This window comes from Mirounga angustirostris, unplaced genomic scaffold (genome assembly GCF_029215605.1).
Source record: "Mirounga angustirostris isolate CCGP_5_RB_7025 unplaced genomic scaffold, mMirAng1.0.hap1 SCAF_5, whole genome shotgun sequence".
Classification (NCBI taxonomy): Eukaryota; Metazoa; Chordata; class Mammalia; order Carnivora; family Phocidae; genus Mirounga; species Mirounga angustirostris.
In genome coordinates, this window is record NW_026991713.1 from 171,134,654 (window position 1) to 171,154,009 (window position 19,356).

Consider the following 19,356-nt stretch of genomic DNA (forward strand, 5'->3'; position numbering starts at 1 on the left):
AAAATAGCAGACTGGGCACCTAGGTGGCTCTGTTGGTTGAGTGTCTGCCTTTGGCTCAGGTCATGATCCCAGAATCCTGGGATCAAGCCCCATGTTGGGCTCCTTGCTTGGGGAGGAGCCTGCTTCTCCCTCTTCCCGACCCTGTGCATGATCTCTCTTGTTCTCTCTCGCTCACTCTCTCTCTCAAATATAATTAAAAAATTGTTTTAATTAAAAAATAAAATAAAATAGTGGTCCAACAGGTGCCTGGGTGGCTCAGTGGCTTAAGCATCTGTCTTTGCTCAGGTCATGATCATGGGTTCCTGGGATTGAGCCACTTGTCAGGCTCCCTGCTCAGTGGGTAGTCTTCTTATCCCTCCCCCTCTACTCCTCCCCCTGCTCGTGCTCTCTCTCTCTCAAATAAATCTTTAAAAAAATTTAAAAATACAAAAACAAAAAATAGTGGACCTAAAGTATTTGTCTAGTAATTCTGGCATCTGGGCTTCTATCTGGACAGTTTCTATCAATTGCTTTCCCATCATGTATACAGGATTGCATTTTCTTATGGTTTCTTTGCATATTTCATAATTTTTGTTGAAAACTGCACATTTCAAATAATATAATGTAGCATCTCTGGAAATCAGATTCTGCTCCTTCATAGGGTTTGTCATTGTTGCTGCTTAATGTGGTGGTTGTTTGGTGACTTTCCTGAACTAATTCTGCAAAGTCTGTATTCTAGGTCATGAGTGATCACTGAAGCCTTTGCTCAGTTAACTCAGTGGTCAGCTAATGATTAGACAGAGATTTCCTCAACCTCCTGGAACCAGTAAATCTCCTTCTCTTTGCTGAGGGGTTCCGTTTGCATGTTGGGGCATGCCTTCAACACTTAGCCAGGCAGATTATACCTCAGCCCCGACTTTCATGTCCAGCTTGCACACAGCTTCAAGGTCAGTCAGAGGTGAGAGATTATTGCCTTCTCAAGTCTTTTCTAAACACACACATGGCCAACACACGTACATGGATTATAGGAACAGCAGAGCTTTTAAAAGCTCCCAGTGGAAAATAAATAAATAAATAAATACTCCCAATGGACATCTTACTCCTCAGCCTTTCCTTTTAAGCTCTATGTTAGTCTATTGTCCACCCCAACTGTTATCCATTGCCTTATGTAGCTGTGATGTTAAAATAATCAACAAATGTCCCTGGGGAGAGGCTTTTAAGCGCTGGAGATGGCTTAAATAAGGTCAAAAAAGGACAAGCCTTCCAAGTGAGGTCTTGAAAGGAACCACTAGCTAGGTTAGATGATGGCTATTCTACATGATCTCGTGATCTGGCTACTGCCTAGCTCTCCAACTTCACCTCCCACCTCCCACCCCAGGGTAGCTGGCATTCTTGCAGTTTCTTGAACAAGGCTGTTCCTGCCCCAGGGCCTTTGAACATACTGTTTGCCTTTGCCTGAAAAGCTCTTTCCCGTGATTTCTGCTTGGCTGACTTCATCACTTCATTACCATCTGTGATTAAACAGTACTTCATCAAAGAGGTTTTCCAACCACCCTCTCTAATAAAACCTCCTTCTCACCTAACCCCCATCATCAACACTAGCTATTTCTCTCTCTCATTTTTTTCAGTAGTATTTATCACAATCTGGCATGATATCATACACATACTTGCTATTGCCTGATTTCCCTGTTGGAACCTAAGTTCTGTGAAGATGAACTCTGACTGCATTGTATCCCTAGCTCCTAAAACAGTGCCTGGATCTGCTCAGAAATACTTTTTTAAAAATGAAGTAGTCTTCTAAGATGGATCTGTATTCTGTCAGCTTAACTAATCTGGACTACACTTCCCAGAATTCCCTTCATTTGTAGTTCCAAATTATCATGGGATACTTGGCCCAAGATGTGCAAGGCAGCCATGAAGGAGCAGCCATGCTCCTCTGTGCTCAGTAAGTGCAAGCACCACGCACTGTCACTTGTCTGCTGGGCGAACTGGTTGGCCCCTAACTCTAGCTTCTCCAACTCCTGGGCCAGGGGCATATTTAGCTCTGTGACAAAGAACACCCATACGTTGCATGACATCTTCATTATCAAAGTTGGAATAATAGAGTCCGTGAGAAAACAACACAGTTCCAGTCCATCCTTGTGGGTTTCAGCTCAACCTCTAAGGTTTCAGCTTTTTCTTGCTCCCCCCAGTTCACATGTCTCTTCCCTTCCCAACTGCCTCCCTATGGCCTTCAAGGTCTAACACCAGATACAGAGACAACAATGCCACATAGACAGGGTAATGGGTTCCCCAAACTATTCAAGGTCAAATCTTTATAATAGATCCCTTATAATCCAAGTGGTTCGACTTCTCTGATTGAACCCAGCTCACATACCCCTTATGTCCTGTAACCTCAACCATTCTCTATCAGTTTATCTCCATCTGCTTTTATTTTTTATTTTTTTATTTTTTTATTTTTTTTTTAAAGATTTTATTTATTTATTTGAGAGAGAGAATGAGATAGAGAGAGCATGAGAGGGGGGAGGGTCAGAGGGAGAAGTAGACTCCCTGCTGAGCAGAGAGCCCGATGTGGGACTCGATCCCGGGACTCCAGGATCATGACCTGAGCCGAAGGCAGTTGCTTAACCAACTGAGCCACCCAGGCGTCCCTATTTTTTATTTTTTTAAAAGATTTTATTTATCTGAGAGAGAGCATGCACAAGCAGAGGGGAGGGGCCAGGGGCAGAGGGAGAGGGAGAAGGAGACTCCCCACTGAGCAGGGAGCCAGACATGGGCTCGATCTCAGGACCCTGAGATCATGACCTGAGCTGAAAGCAGATGCTTAACCTACTGAGCCACCCAGGTGCCCCCATCTGCTTTTAAACAAAGTTCCCCAACTTAAAAAAAAAAAAAATTGCTCGGGCGCCTGGGTGGCTCAGTTGGTTGAGTGACTGCCTTCGGCTCAGATCATGATCCTGGAGTCCCGGGATCGAGTCCCACATCGGGCTCCCTGCTCAGCAGGGAGTCTGCTTCTCCCTCTGACCCTCCCCCCTCTCATGTGCGCGCTCTCTCTCTCTCTCTCAAATAAATAAATAAAATCTTAAAAAAAAAAAATCGCTCGTCAACCTGACACACCCCTCCATCTATAGCCCACTCTTCCCTTTCCAAGTCAAATTTCTTGAAAGACCTGCCTTCATTGACTGTCTTCATTTTATGAATTCCTCTAGCTCTTGCTAGATCAACAATAAGCTCCATTTGCAAAATCTAAAGAACACATTTTTTTTTCCAGTTCCCATCTAACGAAAGCTGGTATTCTTTAGTCGTGTTTTCCATGGCTTGGCACTCTGATCTCCACGAAACTCTCTGCTCTTGGCCTCCATGGCACCAAACTTTCCTGGTTTCCCTCCCTCTTCTCTCATTTTCCTTTCCCTGGCTGGCTTCTTCTTGACCTGTGTGTTAAATGTTAGGGTCCTGAGGACAGACATACCCCCTTGGCCCTCTGCACTCTCTTCTTCGGTGGTCTCCTCCACCCCCCATGCCTCCAGTTACCACCCAGATGCCAACATCATTTCCATCTCTCTGGCCTCCAGATCTATTTAGCAATATCCACAGTGACCTCAGAATCAACATGTCCCAAATCCATCCCTGACCATCCCTGCAATGTGATGACACCATCATGCTTTGGGTCATGGCCAAAGCCAGAATCCTGAGATAAATCCTTGACTATGTTTCTTCTCACATCTCCCCAATGACCAGATGCTGGCAACTCAGTCTTTTAAATGTCCCCATCCACTTCTCTCCATCCCCGTGGTCACCACACTGTCCTCTTACCTGACACCTTGCCCCCCCAATCTCATTCTTCACAATGAGGCCTCCCTTTCACCTGTCCTGCTGCCTCATTCAAATACTTACGGGGTTGCAACTGAAAACCAGAAGGATCTTTATAAAGTGCAGGTGCAATCATGATATTTCTCTGCCTCAAACCCTTTGAAGGTTATTCATAGGGTAAAATATAACACTCTCAGGGCCTTGCACATCGGCCCTGTCTCCTCAGCCCTACCTTTAGCCCTCTATCTCTTCCTTGTCCATTCTGCAGGCACTCCACCCCATTCCTGGAATGAAGGCATTTCTCCACCTTCTGCCTTTTGCACCCTCTGCCTGGAATGCTCTTCTTGACCTCCTTTTCCAGCGAATTCCTGCTCTTCCTTCAGATGTTGACTTGAACACTCCCAGATTAGAGTGGTTCTGTTATTCACCCCATAGAACGTTTTCTTCTTTATGCCACATCATGCCTGTCCTCATGTTAAACATCTGTCCACCACCAGGCACATGAAGGTGGTGTGTTGTCCTGTCTTGTCCACTCACTAGATGAACTAGGGCTGGCACAATGCCTGCTCATGGCAAGTCATTAACAAATGTTCGCCAAATTAGTAAATTTAAAAGGTTTGAAAGCTATCTAGGCCGATATTCTCATTTTACAGACAAAAAAAAAAAAAAAAGAAAGAAAGAAGTCAACTGTAGCCCACAGAGAATTGATATTCCTATTTCCTAGGAGGTAAGAATTTAGGTTTATACAGGCCTCTTGACCTTGGATTGCTTAAAGAGGGACAGATAGATAGATACGGCTATCTAGACACACACACACACTCCAAAACATACCTGCTACAAAACTTACACACAGGAGCAAACTATTCTGACCATGTCCCCACCTCCTCCTTGCTAAATGTGTCCCCAGCCTGCTGCCCTTAGAGGGATTTTGCTGCTAATTCATTCCTGCTCTGCTGGTCAGGCAAGAGCATGGTGGATGGGATGGGGCATTCTAATTCAAGGACTTTGGGAGTGAGGCTAAAGGATTTGAATTAGTTCCAAGAGACAAACAGCAGTCTGCATTATTCACTTAAGATTTACGAAGTGGGGCAGTGCAGAGAGGGTCCAAGCTTGCGTCCAGTGGGGCCACAGTCTGGGCCCAACTGTCCTTCCCAGCTTCATTTCCCCTGTCCTTACTCCATTCCCATCCCAGAGACCCAAACTCCCGCTGTTCCCAAAACTTGACTTGCTTGCCTCTGGGGCTTTCCATATGATGTCTTCTTCCCTATTTTTCTCTTTTGCCCTCCGCTGTCAAACTCCTTCAAGGCAAAGCTCATGCATTACCTCCTCTGCAAACGTATCCTTCCCACCTAGAAAGACTCCTGTACTTCCTTCCGAGCACCCCTAAAGCATCCCTTCACAGCTCAGCCAGTACCCTCATGCTCACTGTTGCTGGGTCTCTCTCCTCCAAGAAATTTAGGGCAAAGCTGGGGTCCTTCCTGCACCCTGGACCCACCATGGTGCCTGCCCACACTGCTGGTGCCCCACTGTATCACAGTCCTGGAGGGTGCGGTCTGTAAAAGCATCAGGGTTTCCTTCCTTCGGGCAGGGCAGGAGCTTGCTGAACTTTCTGTAATCAGAAAGTGAGACCCCCCTCTGCCATATAAACCAAAGGCCCGCAGCCTCACCATGAGTGGCCAAGCCTGAGGGGTCCCAGGGAGTCCAGGCTCCAAAGGGGAGCCCACTATGCTGCATCTGCAGGAGTGGGGGAGGAGGGGCTCTCTGCAGAGATCCTAGAGGACTGAGTCACTGGAAGGCAGCCAAGTGCGGCCGGATGAGAGGGAGCTGGGTTAAGGAGAGATCTGCTTGGCCACCCCTCCGGATGAGGACAGCTGGGACACAAAGCTCCACCTGTCAGGCCCTCCACGCGATTCCTCTGCCTGGTGCTCCCAGGCCTGGCCCCATGCCCGCCACCAGCAGCTGCCTCCCGCCACCCCCCCCCCCCGCCATGGGTGGCCTTTGGTCCTCTCCCGGGGACAGCTGTACCACACCAGCGGGTGGGAGGTGGCTCATCAAGGGCCTTCCAGGGCGGCTTCTAATTGTAACCTTCAAATCTAGAACCTCCTCGGGAGTCAGCAGCAGAGAGTAGCCCCATGATACCTGGGTGTCCCCAACTTGAGTGACAAGGAGAAGTGCTTCCAGGTGACCAGGGGCTCTCTTCAAGGCCCCCTTCATTTTCTCCGAGGTCCCCTGGCTCAGCTCCACACTGTGGCCATGCCCAGGACCCCTGTCCTCCCTCTGCAGAGCCTCCTGGACAGCCTGCAGGCAACCCAGAGAGCAAGACAATAAAGCAAACAAGCGGAGCGAATGCCTGAAGAGAAACGCAAAGCAGAGTTTTATTTTTTAATTTTTAAGTTTACTTTTTATAAAGGCAATATCAACTCATAGGAAATTACTTACACAGGTATATACACATACATATATGAATGTATAACAGAAATAAAAGTTTTGGCTGTGGCCCTGGCACGTGGCGGCAGTCAGTCTCCTTGGAGTACGTCCAGTGACTGTGTCTTGTGTTTCCATGAGGAGCCCATGCTACAAACCAGGAGAACAGAGCGAGGACTGGTGACAGAATGAGCACTCAGGTATCCCAGGCCTGGTACAGAGACGTCAACTGAGTGGGTTGAGACAGGTGCGTCAACAGCGCCATCAGGAAACTTGAAAATAGCATCATCCTTTGCAACGCACGTACAGAAGATGGTTTCGAGCCCGGATGGGTATTAGGTTTTATCTAATCTTAAATGTGAAGTCCCTGGGGTGAAGGACTCCTTGAACTTTGTGTCCTTGGTCCCTCATGCAAAACGTGTGCCTGTAAGTGCTTGAGAATCAATTTCATCCATTTTGCATTTCCCAGCATACCCAGCAGAGTCAGATGCCCCAGCCCTAATGAAGGCAGAAGGCTTTACTGAAAGAATCCAATGGGGAAAGGGAGGGCCCAGCAGAAGCCGTGGCCTCCACTTTCTGATCATCCCTGCCACCCAGGTGATGAGGTCCTGGGGAAACTGTGCTGAGATAGCTGGATAATTGTGCAGGAGTTAAGGAGATGGTATATATATATATATTTTTTCTTAAACATTTTATTTATTCATTTGAGAGAGAGAAAGAGCGCATGCACAAGCAGGGGGAAGGGGGCAGAGGGAGAAGCAGACTCCCCGCTGAGCAGGGAGCCCGATGCAGAACTCAATCCCAGGACCCTGAGATCATGACCTGAGCTGAAGGCAGATGCTTAACTGACTGAGCCACCCAGGTGCCCCACGGAGATGGTATATTTTTGATTATTTAATATTCCACCCCCAGAGGTAACATTTTTATTTCCTTTTTCCAATGCTTTCATTTGATCTTTATTTTTACCAATAGAAATAAAAATCTTAAAAAAAAAACCACAGGTGACTAGACCATAATCCTGATAAACGTTTAAATGTCACGTTCCCCCTGAAGTTTAAGAATTTCACTTGTTAAAAATAATATAAATATAATTTTATATGACTGCATAATATTACATCCTATGGATATATTCATCCATTCAACAACTATTTATTTTATGCCTACTGCGTGCTAGGCATTTTTCAAGCACTGGGTGTATCAGAAATTACTCATCCACCTCCTGCTGAATGCAGAAGTTGTTTACAATTTTTCACCATTAAATAACTTTGTGATAAGCATCTTTGTTTGTAAGAGGATTTTGTATATTTCAAGTTCTTTTCCTAGGACAGATTCTTAGAAGTTGAATTAGTAGGTCAAAGAGTAATAAATAACATTCTCAACATGCTGTGCCCACATGTCTTCCAAAAAGTCAGGCCAATATGTACTTTCTTTATCAGAAGAGTGCCGATTTCGTACATCCTGACTTTATTCAATTTTGTCACTAGAAAGAAACATAAGTATCTTCTTTGATTATTTTGTATTTCTCACTTACTAGTTTTTCTTGTATTTATGAATTGTTTCCTTCCTTTGCAAATCATCTACTCATATCCAGTCATCTATTGGAGCATCTTACTTAGAGGCTTATGTAAGTTCTTTATATAGTGGGGCATCTGGGTGGCTCAGTCAGTTAAGTGGCCAAAATGTGGAAACAACCCAAATGTCCTTTGGTTAATGAATGGGTAAACAAAGGTGGTATTACCCATTTGATGAAACAGGATTCAGCCATAAAAAGGAATGAAGAAACTGACACATGCTACGCCATGGACGTACCTCGAAAACATGACGCTAGGTGAAAGAAGCCAACTAAAAGGTTGCACACTGTTATGATTCCAACTGTATAAACCTCCCGAAATAGATAAATTCGTAGAGACAGAAACTGGGCTGGTGGTTGCCAGGAGCTGGGGGTGGGGGCAAGGAGACAGGAATGTGACTGCTTAATGGGTTTCCTTTGTGAGGGAGGAAGAAAATGTCTTGGATCTAGAGACAGGTAGTAGTTGCACAATACTGTGAATGTATTTAATGCCACTAAAATGTACGCTTTAAAATGATTAACAGAAGGGGCGCCTGGGTGGCTCAGTCGGTTAAGCAGCCGACTCTTGATTTCGGCTCAGGTCATGGTCTCGGGGCCCTGGGGTCGAGCCCTGTGTTGGGCTCCATGCTCAATGGGGAGTCTGCTTGAGGATTCTCTCTCTCTCTCTGCCCCTCCCCCCGCCCGCACATGTGTTCTCTCTAAAATAAATAAGTCTTTAAGAAATTATTTTTAAATAAAATGGTTAACAGTTGTTTTTGAAGTGGAAATTTAAAAAAAAAAAATCAAGCGCTACGGACACCTTCTTCTTTTTTTTTTTTTTTAAGTAGGTTCCATGCCCAGCATGGAGCCCAATGCAGGGCTTGAATTCACAACCCGGCAATAAGACCTGAGCCCAAATCAAGCACCAGATGCTCAACAGCACCCCATGAGGACAGCTTTTTTTTTTTTTTTTAAGATTTTATTTATTTATTTGACAGAGAGAGACACAGCGAGAGAGGGAACACAAGCAGGGGGAGTGGGAGAGGGAGAAGCAGGCTGCTGGCAGAGCAGGGAGCCCGATGCGGGGCTCAATCCCAGGACGCTGGGATCATGACCTGAGCGGAAGGCAGACGCTTAACGACTGAGCCACCCAGGCGCCCCATGAGGACAGCTTCTAATAAACAGCCAGCAGTTACCTGTTTCCCCCTCCATCCTTCCAATTCTACTTCCCAAAGGCAGTCTTGCTTTTTACCTTTTCCCTTCTAGTAGTTATTGATATTTCCAATTATTATACGTCCACTATTTCTTCATTTACTAATTTGAAATGTTACCTAATGACTTCCTATTATGATAGCTAAGACATAGTTCCCTTAGATATCCAACCATCTCTCCTTCCTCATCTGCTCAACACAGATATACAAATATTTCAGTGAAATAGTGTTTAAATGATGACTGTATAAATGTCATTCTGCACACAGACAGGTGGGGAATGATTACATTTCCGTTCTTGTCCCATTTTTTATTTTTCTTGAAGTTAATAATTGCTTTGTTGTTTTATTTGTATAACTTTCTACATACACATTCTGAACTTCTCCCAAATACCTACTGTAGGAGATATTGTGTGGGGTACCTTGTTTCCAGGAGGCGTCCCTTGGGGCCGCTCACCTTCACTGGGTCCACTTCTCCTGGGTCCTTCTCATGCTTTTCTCTACCTCTCTTCTGCTGAAGGGCAGTTCCCGTAAAAAGGAATCACAGAGGGGCACATGGGTGGCTCAGGTGGTTAAGCATCTGGCTCTTGGGTTTCAGCTCAGGTCATGATCTTAGGGTCCTGAGATCGAGCCCCGTGTTGGCCGCCTGCTCAGCAGGGAGTCTGCTTCCCCTCCCCCCGTCCCTCCCCCCGTTCATGCAATCCCTCTTCCCCCTGTCTCTCTAAAATAAAAAATAAATAAATCTTTCAAAAAAAGGAATCAAAGGGATATCTTTTTCTTCCATCCTTGGTTATCTGGAAATATTTGTGTTCTGTTTTCACACTTTATTAGTCATTTGGGTATGAAATAATACACGGAAAATCATTTTCCTCCAGAATGCTGAAGGCATACAACACCTAGCATCCAGAGTCACTCTTGAGAAATTCAATGCCATCCAATTCCCATTCCTGTGCCTGGTGCCTATTGTTCCTCTCCAGGAAACTGTCGAATCCCCTCATGAAGGCTGTTGTCGTAAAATTTCACAATGCTGCATGGTGGCGTGACTTTTGTCATTTATTGTGCTGGGTACCTGTGGTCTGCAGATGTGTTCCTGGTACAACTTCTTTGGCTTTCTCACCTCTGTTGTCTCTGTTTCTCTTTCTGGAACTCTATTTTTATACTGAACCTTCTGGATAGATGCTCCATGTTTCTTAACTGCTCTGTGTACTTTTCAACTCCTTGTCCTTCTTTGCTACTTTGTTGAGAGATTTCCTTGACTTTATCTTCTCTACCTTCAAGTGAAATTCTGAGTTCACCAACTTCTTGAACTCTATGTGAATACTATCTGGAAGTTTCTGAAGTTTTCTTCTGAACTTGCATTGTCTTTGTTTCTTACAGATAGCTTCTTCCTGATCGTTTAATTCTTTTGTTCACGCAACTTTCCCTTTCCTTATATGTCAGCTGATCCCTGGTTAGCTGTTTATACTAGCTTCTGTGTGGAAATTCCAATGGTGGAGCTCATCAGCTGGCAAATTTCATTTTTGGGAGAGTGGGCAGGGTTGAGCCCCACACTGGTGCCTCCCAGAGATCTGGTTGTGAAGGGCTTTGTTCTGAGGCCTTGTGTTTCTCCAGAAAACATCTGATCACTGGCCTGGGAGGTGGATATCCTTGGCTCATCTGGGTGAGTGCAAATTCCAAACTAATCCCCTTGTTTTCAGCACCAGGGTATCCACCCTCTGCTACACAGAGTCTCTGAGTTAGGAGATCGTCCAGGTCCGTTTCTCCAATCTGGTCCGCAGCTGCAGTATAAATGCCTGTCTGCTGGAATGCAGCAGGGGGGTGAGAGGACCAGTTCTTATAGACTGATACCCTCTCCACCTGATTTCAGTCCTCCCCTACACCTCCCCCACCATGACGCCTCCAAGCTCAAGCTTGTCTGGGCCCAGCGCAGCATTATCTGCTCTCCTGTTAGTATCCTCTTTAATTCTTTCCAAAATGTGTTAAAACATCTCATTTGATAATGATCCCGTTCCCACTCTTCGTTCTTGTAGGTCTTTCTCATTCTTCTTTACTATTACTGTAGTCAATCTTGGGAGATGGGTGCATGTAGCCAATTTGCTACTTTAGATGAAATCCTTTGTTGTACTTTGACATATGAAACCTGTTAAGGGTCGAAATATGTCCCCTCCAAAAGATATGTTGAAGTCCTAACCCCCAGTATGTGACCTTATTTTGAAATAGGGTTGTTGCAGATATTAGTTGAGATGTGGTCCCACTGGAGTAGGGTGGGCCCTTAATCCAATATGACCAGTGTCTTTTTAAGAAGAGAGAGAGACATGGGGCTCCTGGGTGGCTCAATCAGTTGTGTGGCCAATTCTTGATTTCAGCTCAGGTCGTGATCTCGGGGTCGTGGGATCGAGCCCCCCATTGGGCTTCACGCTCATCAGGGAGTCTGCTTGAGATTGTTCCTCTCCCTTTCACTCTGCCCCTCCCCCCACTCGAATGCACGTGTGCTCTCTCTCAAATAAATAAATCTTAAAAAAAAAAAAAAGAGGGGCACCTGAGTGGCTCAGTTGTTAGGCGTCTGCCTTCAGCTCAGGTCATGACCCCAGGGTCCTGGGATCGAGCCCCACATCGGGCTCCCTGCTCCACAGGAAGCCTGCTTCTCCTGCTCCCACTCCCCCTGCTTGTGTTCCCTCTCTTGCTGTCTCTCTCTCTGTCAAATAAATAAATAAAATCTGTAAAAAAAATAAAAATAAAGAAAAAAGAGGAGAGACAAAAAGACACGTAGGGAGAACCCCAGGTGAAAATGGGGACAGAGATGGGAATAATACACCTACAAGCCAAGGAACACCAAGGACTGCCAGCAAACACCAGAAACTAGAAGAAGCAAGGAAGCATTCTTCCCTACAGGTGTCGGGGGGAACCTGGCCCTGCCAGCAGCTTGAGCTTGCCCTTCTAGCTTCCAGAAAAGTGAGATGATAAATTTCTGTTGTTTCAAAACACCCAGTTTATGGTACTTTATTACAACAGCCCTAGGAAACTAATACAGAGCCCTTAACTTTTTGTGATCACGTAAGTCAATGTTTCTTTCACTGTGATACTTTTGACTGCTTTAAAACTCAGAGGCCCGGGCGCCTGGGTGGCTCAGTCGTTAAGCGTCTGCCTTCGGCTCAGGTCATGAGCCCAGGGTCCTGGGATCGAGTCCCACATCGGGCTCCCTGCTTGGCAGGGAGCCTGCTTCTCCCTCTCCCACTCCCCCTGCTTGTGTTCCTGCTCTCGCTGTCTCTCTCTCTCTGTCAAATAAATAAATAAAATCTTAAGAAAAATAATAATAATAAATAAATAAAATAAATTAAATTAAAAAATAAAAAAATAAAACTCAGAGGCCCTCCTCTTCCCCAAAAGCTTCCTTCTATATTCTTCAAGGGCTTTTATTTTAATGGTTTGATTTCTCCCTCCTCTCAAATTTAATGCTTTAATCCATCTAGAATTTATCTAAGCATGCAGCCTGAGGTGAGACTCTCCCCATGAACAGCTAACCAAATGCCTAACCCTGCCTAATTTATCAAAAGATCTTTCCATCCCCATTGACTTGCAAGGTCCCCTCTGTCATACAATTAATTTACATGTCCATAAACGTATGTTTCTGGGCTATTAATTCTATTCTACTGATCTGTTTATGCTTAAGCCATTAATTACATCAGTTTTAATCATTAAAACATGTTTCAATATTTAGCAGGGCAAGTTTCTCCTCGACGCAAGTTTTTAAGTTACTCTCATTTATTCTTCCAGATAAATCTTAGAAAAACCTGAGTCCACAAATAAATCCTCCACCGGGGTTTCAGTTGCACATGGGAGAAGTATAAATTACACTGGGAAGAGCGCACATTTCTATAAATTCCATAGTTGCCATCCAGAAACAAAGTGTGTCTCTCCATTCATTCATCTGCTTTGTATCGCTCAGTAAACTTTATGATTTTAACAGGGCTCCTCTATCTAAAATACCCCCCAAGCCACTCCTTACCCCTCATTGTTATAATGAGAATGAGAAAAGCAGCTGAGAAAGCTCACTAAGACACCCCTTTCGGCAACTGTTGAACTAAACAGTTTTATAAGCATCATCTCACTAAATTCTTACAACGGTATGAGTGGTACCTATTATTTCCACTTCTACCTTAAAAACTGAGGCACACAGAGATTATTAGTTCAAAATCATAGCAGGTTTCCAACCCCGGCAATTTTACTCTGGAGCCCATGGTTTTATCTGAAAAATATTTTTTTTTTTACTATCCAGCCGTAAAAAGGAATGAGGATGCCTTTTATATGCTGGTATAAAAAGACTGCCCAGATAGTTGGTTAGGTGAAAAAGCAAGATTCTGAACTATCATTTGTAGAAAAAGTGGGGAAGAGGGTCATATTTCAGGATATTTATGTTACACGAAAATATTTGGAGAGACTCAACAAGAGATTAGTAAAGGAGTGGTTCTCTCTTGGAGTTGAACAGGAATGAGGCAGCTGGGGGACAAGGGTAGGAGGGATCTTTTCACTTTTTTTTTTTAATTCTTTTTTTATTTTTTTAACTTATTTTTTATTCTTTTTTTTTTTTAGTATCTTTTTTTCTAAGATTTTATATATTCATTTGGGAGAGAGAGAGGGAGACAGAGAGAGCACAAGGAGGGGGAGAGGCAGAGGGAGAGGGAGAAGCAGACTCTCTGCTGAGCTGGGAGCCCGGTATGGGGCTCGATCCCAGGATCTAGAGATCATGATCTAAGCCGAAGGCAGGCGCTTAACCATCTGAACCACCCAGGCGCCCCCAAAATTCTTTTTTAATTAAAAAAATTTTTTTTCATTTTGCCTATTCAAAAATTACATACATTTTAAAATTTTTAATTTAAAACAAAATGCACAGCAGGCACTCAATCAATACGATTTGAGTGAATGCCTGGAGAGTTCAGATTTGTATAAAGCTGTGTTTATGATCTTGCTGTTTCGGTGAATAGGATCTGTTTTCTAAGATCCTTTCAAGCTGGTTGTTGTTATGTATGAAAATATACAATTGATTTTTATATCTCTTGCTCCCAGCACTTGTATTCCTGATGCTGACCTTGCCTGTTAATCTTCTTTTCCACTGATTCTCCTGGGTTTTCAGTGGCTAGGGCAGGGGTCTGGGCTGGTTCCATAAATGTGTTTTGGCACATCAGGGCTGAAAATTCAGAGTGGTGAGGACCGTGGGGGCAGGAGAGTGTGTTCTCCATATAAAGACATCAAGTCCCAATTTTTAAAAAACACTGTGTGAGCCAAACAAAACAAGCCCAGGAAAGAATCCAGCCTCCAGGACATCAGCCTGCAGCCTGTGTGTGCTGTACCCTCTGTTCACTCACACTTTTCCCTTCCCTTCCCCTCAGCTCCTCCCCTTGGTCCTCTGAGGCCTTCCCAGCTGCTCTGGTCTGCACTGAGTTTCTCCCGTCTTCCCCATGGTTTAGAATCACTGCAAGCCACAGTGTGGCCATAAGCTCTTGAATAAGCAATTTGAGGCCATTCATCCTGCCTTCCTGGGCTCTTCCCACCCACGTCGGCATCTTCTGCTTCTGTGGTTAGCAGACTGCAGTGACCACTAGGCCCCCACCGCCACCCCCCGCCCCCGCCACCGCCCGTTCTTCCTTGGGTCTAGGAGGAACTTGAACTCAGCAATCAAGTCTGATTCATCACTGATACCTGGCACCCCGCACTGCAGGCACTGAGGAAACTTGACGTACTGAATGATGAACACCTTCAGGGCAGGTAGGCATTTCAACTAATTCACGTATTCAGAACCCTGACAGAACTTTGGAGAACAAGCCAAAGAGGACAACAGGACCCCTGCCCTCAAGGGACAGGGCAGAGCCTCCGTGAGGGCTGGATCTGGTTTTTACACCTGACACTTAGAGCAAAGCCCCCCCAAATTTATTTGTTGGTGGGGCGACATGGAGTTTACCATCCACACAGTCACCCAAAATATAGCCATAGCAGAGACAAAAGAACATGTGGAGAAAACCAAGGAGAAGGAGATTAGGACATGGGGAGCGAAGTCTCACAGGGCTCCATGATGTTGGCAGAGGCACCCATCTAGCCCCTCACGGAGACATGAATACTTTTACTCCTAACTGTGAGGGATTGCTGCCCCGCCTCTCCCTAGGCCACGAGAACTCTCACATCATGTTCTCACAGAAACTCTACCATGCACAGTTACCCTCATGTCAGGGGTGAGGAAGTGGAGACTGGGACTAGTGATGTGACTTGCCCAAGATCACACAGGGAATCAGCCTTGTGGCCAGACCTGACATTCTAGGTAGGAATTTTGGAGAGGTGGCAGGGGTTTGAGTGATCTAACCTACAGAGGAGAAGCTCCAGGTTAATTTCTGTCCCACTGCACCATGAGGGAGGCTGAGGATCAACAGTACATAAGACAGATTCTTCTGTTGCTCATGGAGCCCCACTCCAGCCTTGGCAGGGGAGGGAGACAGATGATATAACCCCCCTCCAAAAAAGGACTGGATGATCCTACCCAGTGATAGGTACTATGAAGAAAACACAATGAAATAATACGATAGAGAGTTGGGGTATAGCTTAGCTTTTTGGGGGGTGTCGGAAGAAGCCCCTTTAAAGAGGCAGCAATTGGGCAGAGAGCATATGGCAGATGCAAAGTTTCCAAGACAGGAGCAAGACAGGCAAAAAGACCAAAAGGCTGTAGGCCAGTGCACAATGAGGCTGGTGAGGGCGTCAGGGGCAGCATATAGAGGATGTTCCAGATCACTTAATGAAGGTAGGTTTTATTCTAAGCAATCAGGAAGCCACTGGAAGGTTTTAAGCAGGGTGGTGAAATAATTAGATTTATGTTTTTTATTTTATTTTTAAAGATTTATTTATTTATTTTAGAGAGAGAAGCGTGCGTGCAAGCATGGGGGTGGGGGTTGGGGAGGGGCCAAAGGATGGGGAGAGTCTGAAGCAGATTTCTCGCTGAGCACAGAGTCCTACGTGGGGCTTGATCTCATGACCCTGAGATCACGACCTGAGCTGAAACCAAGAGTCAGACACTTAATCAACCGCACCACCCAGGCACCTCTATTTTATTTATTTAAGATTTTATTTTTTATTTTTTTAATTTTTATTTATTTGAGACAGAGAGAATGAGAGAGAGAGAGCACATGAGAGGGGGGAGGGTCAGAGGCAGAAGCAGGCTCCCTGCCGAGCAGGGAGCCCGATGCGGGACTCGATCCTGGGACTCCAGGATCATGACCTGAGCTGAAGGCAGTCGCTTAACCAACTGAGCCACCCAGGCGCCCAAGATTTTATTCTTTTTTAAGTAATCTCCTCACCCAGTGTGGGACTTGAACTCACAACCCTAAGATCAAGAGTCACATGCTCCAACGAATGAGTCAGCCAGGCACCCCTGATTGATTGATTGATTGATTGATTTTTAAGATCTCTCTGGCTGCTTTGTAGAAGATGAATAGCAGGGAACTAACACTTGGGTAAAGAGAGCAGCCTGAGTTGTCACACGTAAGATCTCTCCCACATAATATATAGACATGTTAGAAAAAAGATGTATTTTTTTAAGTAGGCTCCATGCCCAGCATGGAGCCCAATGCAGGGCTTGAACTCACAACCCTGAGCTGAGATCAAAAGTTAGATGCTTAACCGACTGAGCCACCCAGGCACCCCCAGGGGAAAAAAAAAAAAAACATTTAAAACTATTATTAACATGTAGATGAACATGAAAGCATGGCCAGGTACCAGGAAGCTACTACAGCATATGGGATTTGAACACACATGCTACAGAATCAACAAACCAGATATACGTTATAAGGGACCAAAGTTGAGACCACTGACTGTGTGTGCACCAGGGATCTGGAACGGAATTCCTGGACAAAGCTGTAAGTTCTGGAGAGACCTCTGGTGGGGAGACCAGAAAGAAGCCAGAGTCTCTGGCCAGCACTATGTGTGTGTGACCAGTTCCCCAACTATTTATGCAGCATGGAAGTCCTGCCCTGGAAAATCACATAAAACTTGACTTGGAACCAATGAGCCCTGTAGGGCCTAGTAGAGACAACCATGTAACTGTCCCATGGGACACCTCCATAATACAGGGCATGTGCAGGACCCCACAGAATATAATCTCCACCAAAGACGATCTCACGGACAAAAATGACAAAAGATACAGGGAAAATCAAATGCTATACAAAAAGCAGATTCAACAGAAAATGAAGTACCCCAGAATTATAAATAATAGTCCCCCAAAAGGGACTTTAAAATGTTCAAGGGTTGCCAGGCCAGCTCAGTTGGTGTAACATGTGACTCTTGATCTTGGGGTTGTGAGTTCAAGCCCCACACTGGGTATGGAGATTGCTTAAAAATAAAAGCTTAAAAAAAATAAAAATAAAAATAAAATAAAATAAAATATTCAACAAGATGGAATAGAAACCATCAAGCAAAAATAAGACATTATAGATAAAGAGCAAGTGAGTTTTAAAAAGAACCAAATGATATTCTAGAAATCAAAGAGTAGATTAGACACAACCAAAGAGCGAATTTGCGATTAGGAAGATGAATCTGAGGAAATCACTCAGAGTAAAAACAGAAAGAAAAATAGACAAGAAATATGAAAGAGTCATTAAATAAAATGGAGGGCAAAATGAGAAATTCCACAATACACTTAATAGGAGTTGCAAAGAAGAGAATAAAGAAATCAAAGGCAATAACCAGAGAGATAATGGCTGAGAATTTTCCAAAATTAGAGCAAAAGCTAAAACAAGTTCCAAAAACAATAAAATAAATCACCCAGTGCACATGGTACACCACATGAAAAGAAAAGAAAAAAACTATCAGAGAGAAAGGTAGATTATCCATGAGGGATTGACAATTAGATGAATTAAGTGCCTGAATACCACAAAATAGCTTGAAAGTGCTGAAGAAAAAGAGGCAGGGACTTGGGTGGTTCAGTTCAGTTAAGCGCTTAAGCATCCAACTCTGGTCATGATCTCAGGGTCATGGGATCAAGCCCCGAGTCGGGCTCCACGCTCAGCAGAGTCTGCTTGTCTCTCTTCCTCTGCTCCTCCTCTCGCGCGGTCTCTCTCTCAAATAAATAAAAATATTTTTGAAAAAGAAAGAGAAAAAGAACCAACAGTGTGATGGGAAGGAAGCAGGATCTTAATCCTGTTCCATCTGCTATTCTCCCTCTAGCTTGTATCCCAGCAGCTCAGGTAGCAGGAGGAGTGTCCAGGTTGCCGGCTTCTGGAAGGTTCTCACTATGGTACCACAGGCACCTGGCACTGCCCCTGTCCCACTGTGTCCACGGGTACTGCTTGCAGCCAAGATGACTAGAAGGAAAATCAATTCTGCTGAACAGGCACTAAAGAAAACCCCCAAGAAGATCAGCAAATAGTCATCTAATCTGGCCTTGAAAAAAAAGAAATCTAGGGGCACATGGGTGGCTCAGTTGGTTAAGAATCTGACTCGAGGGCACCTGGGTGGCTCAGTTGGTTAAGCAACTGCCTTCGGCTCAGGTCATGATCCCGGAGTCCTGGGATCGAGTCCCACATCGGGTTCCTGGATCAGTGGGGAGCCTGCTTCTCCCTCTGACCCTCTCCCCTCTCATGCTGTTTCTCTCTCTCTCTCAAATAAATAAATAAATAAAATCTTAAAAAAAAAATCTTACTTGATTTCAGCTCAGGTCTTGATCTCAGAGTTGTGAGTTCAAGTCCTGCACTGGGCTCCCCACTGGGCATGGAGCCAAAAAAAACCTTGGGCCAAAAAGGCAAGTTAGCAGCTGAACCAGAATCTAACTGAGGATATTTCAGGTCCAAATGCAGTGGGAGACAAAGTACTCTTAGACCGGTCTCAGCGGTGGTTCTTACATACTCTTTCTCCTACAATTCTAAGAAGCAGCTTCATCAACCATTTTGGAAATGTATGTTTTCTGTAATTCCGGAAACATACTTTTAAAGAAGCATGGCATCCCACCACATCCCAGGTTTTAATACATCTTTAAATAAGTACAAATGACTTTTTTTTTTAAAGATTTTATTTATTTATTTGACAGAGAGAGACACAGCGAGAGAGGGAACACAAGCAGGGGGAGTGGGAGAGGGAGAAGCAGGCTTCCCTCGGAGCAAGGAGCCCGATGTGGGGCTCGATCCCAGGACCCTGGGATCATGACCTGAGCCGAAGGCAGACGCTTAACGACTGAGCCACCCAGGCGCCCGAGTACAAATGACTTTTTAAGAGATAAAATCATGTGCTAGTTAATTTTAGTAAAGCCAGAAATTAGTGGAATGTTGGATTAAGAAAGGCTTTGTTTGATGTAAACTTAACATTCCATAGGCTGTGAAGAGCATTATAAAAAGTTCTCTAAAATACACATACCCC

At 44.8% G+C, this 19,356-nt stretch overlaps 1 protein-coding gene across 5 annotated transcripts in view; it reads right to left on the bottom strand.

The window, feature by feature from the left end:
- The window catches only part of HIP1 (huntingtin interacting protein 1), a 145,682-nt gene that overhangs the window by 105,446 nt on the left and 20,880 nt on the right, over positions 1-19,356 (bottom strand). For 3 of the 5 annotated variants that reach the window (XR_010411989.1, XM_064593133.1, XM_064593132.1), the window contains exon 2: positions 5,929-6,087. The exons of the other annotated variants lie outside the window; for them this stretch is intronic. Coding sequence is in view for 2 of the 3 variants with exons in the window: in XM_064593133.1 (XP_064449203.1) it covers positions 5,929-6,087 (159 nt within the window). In the remaining variant the exon portion in view is untranslated. The remainder of the gene's footprint in view (positions 1-5,928; positions 6,088-19,356) is intronic. 5 annotated transcript variants of the gene reach the window in all.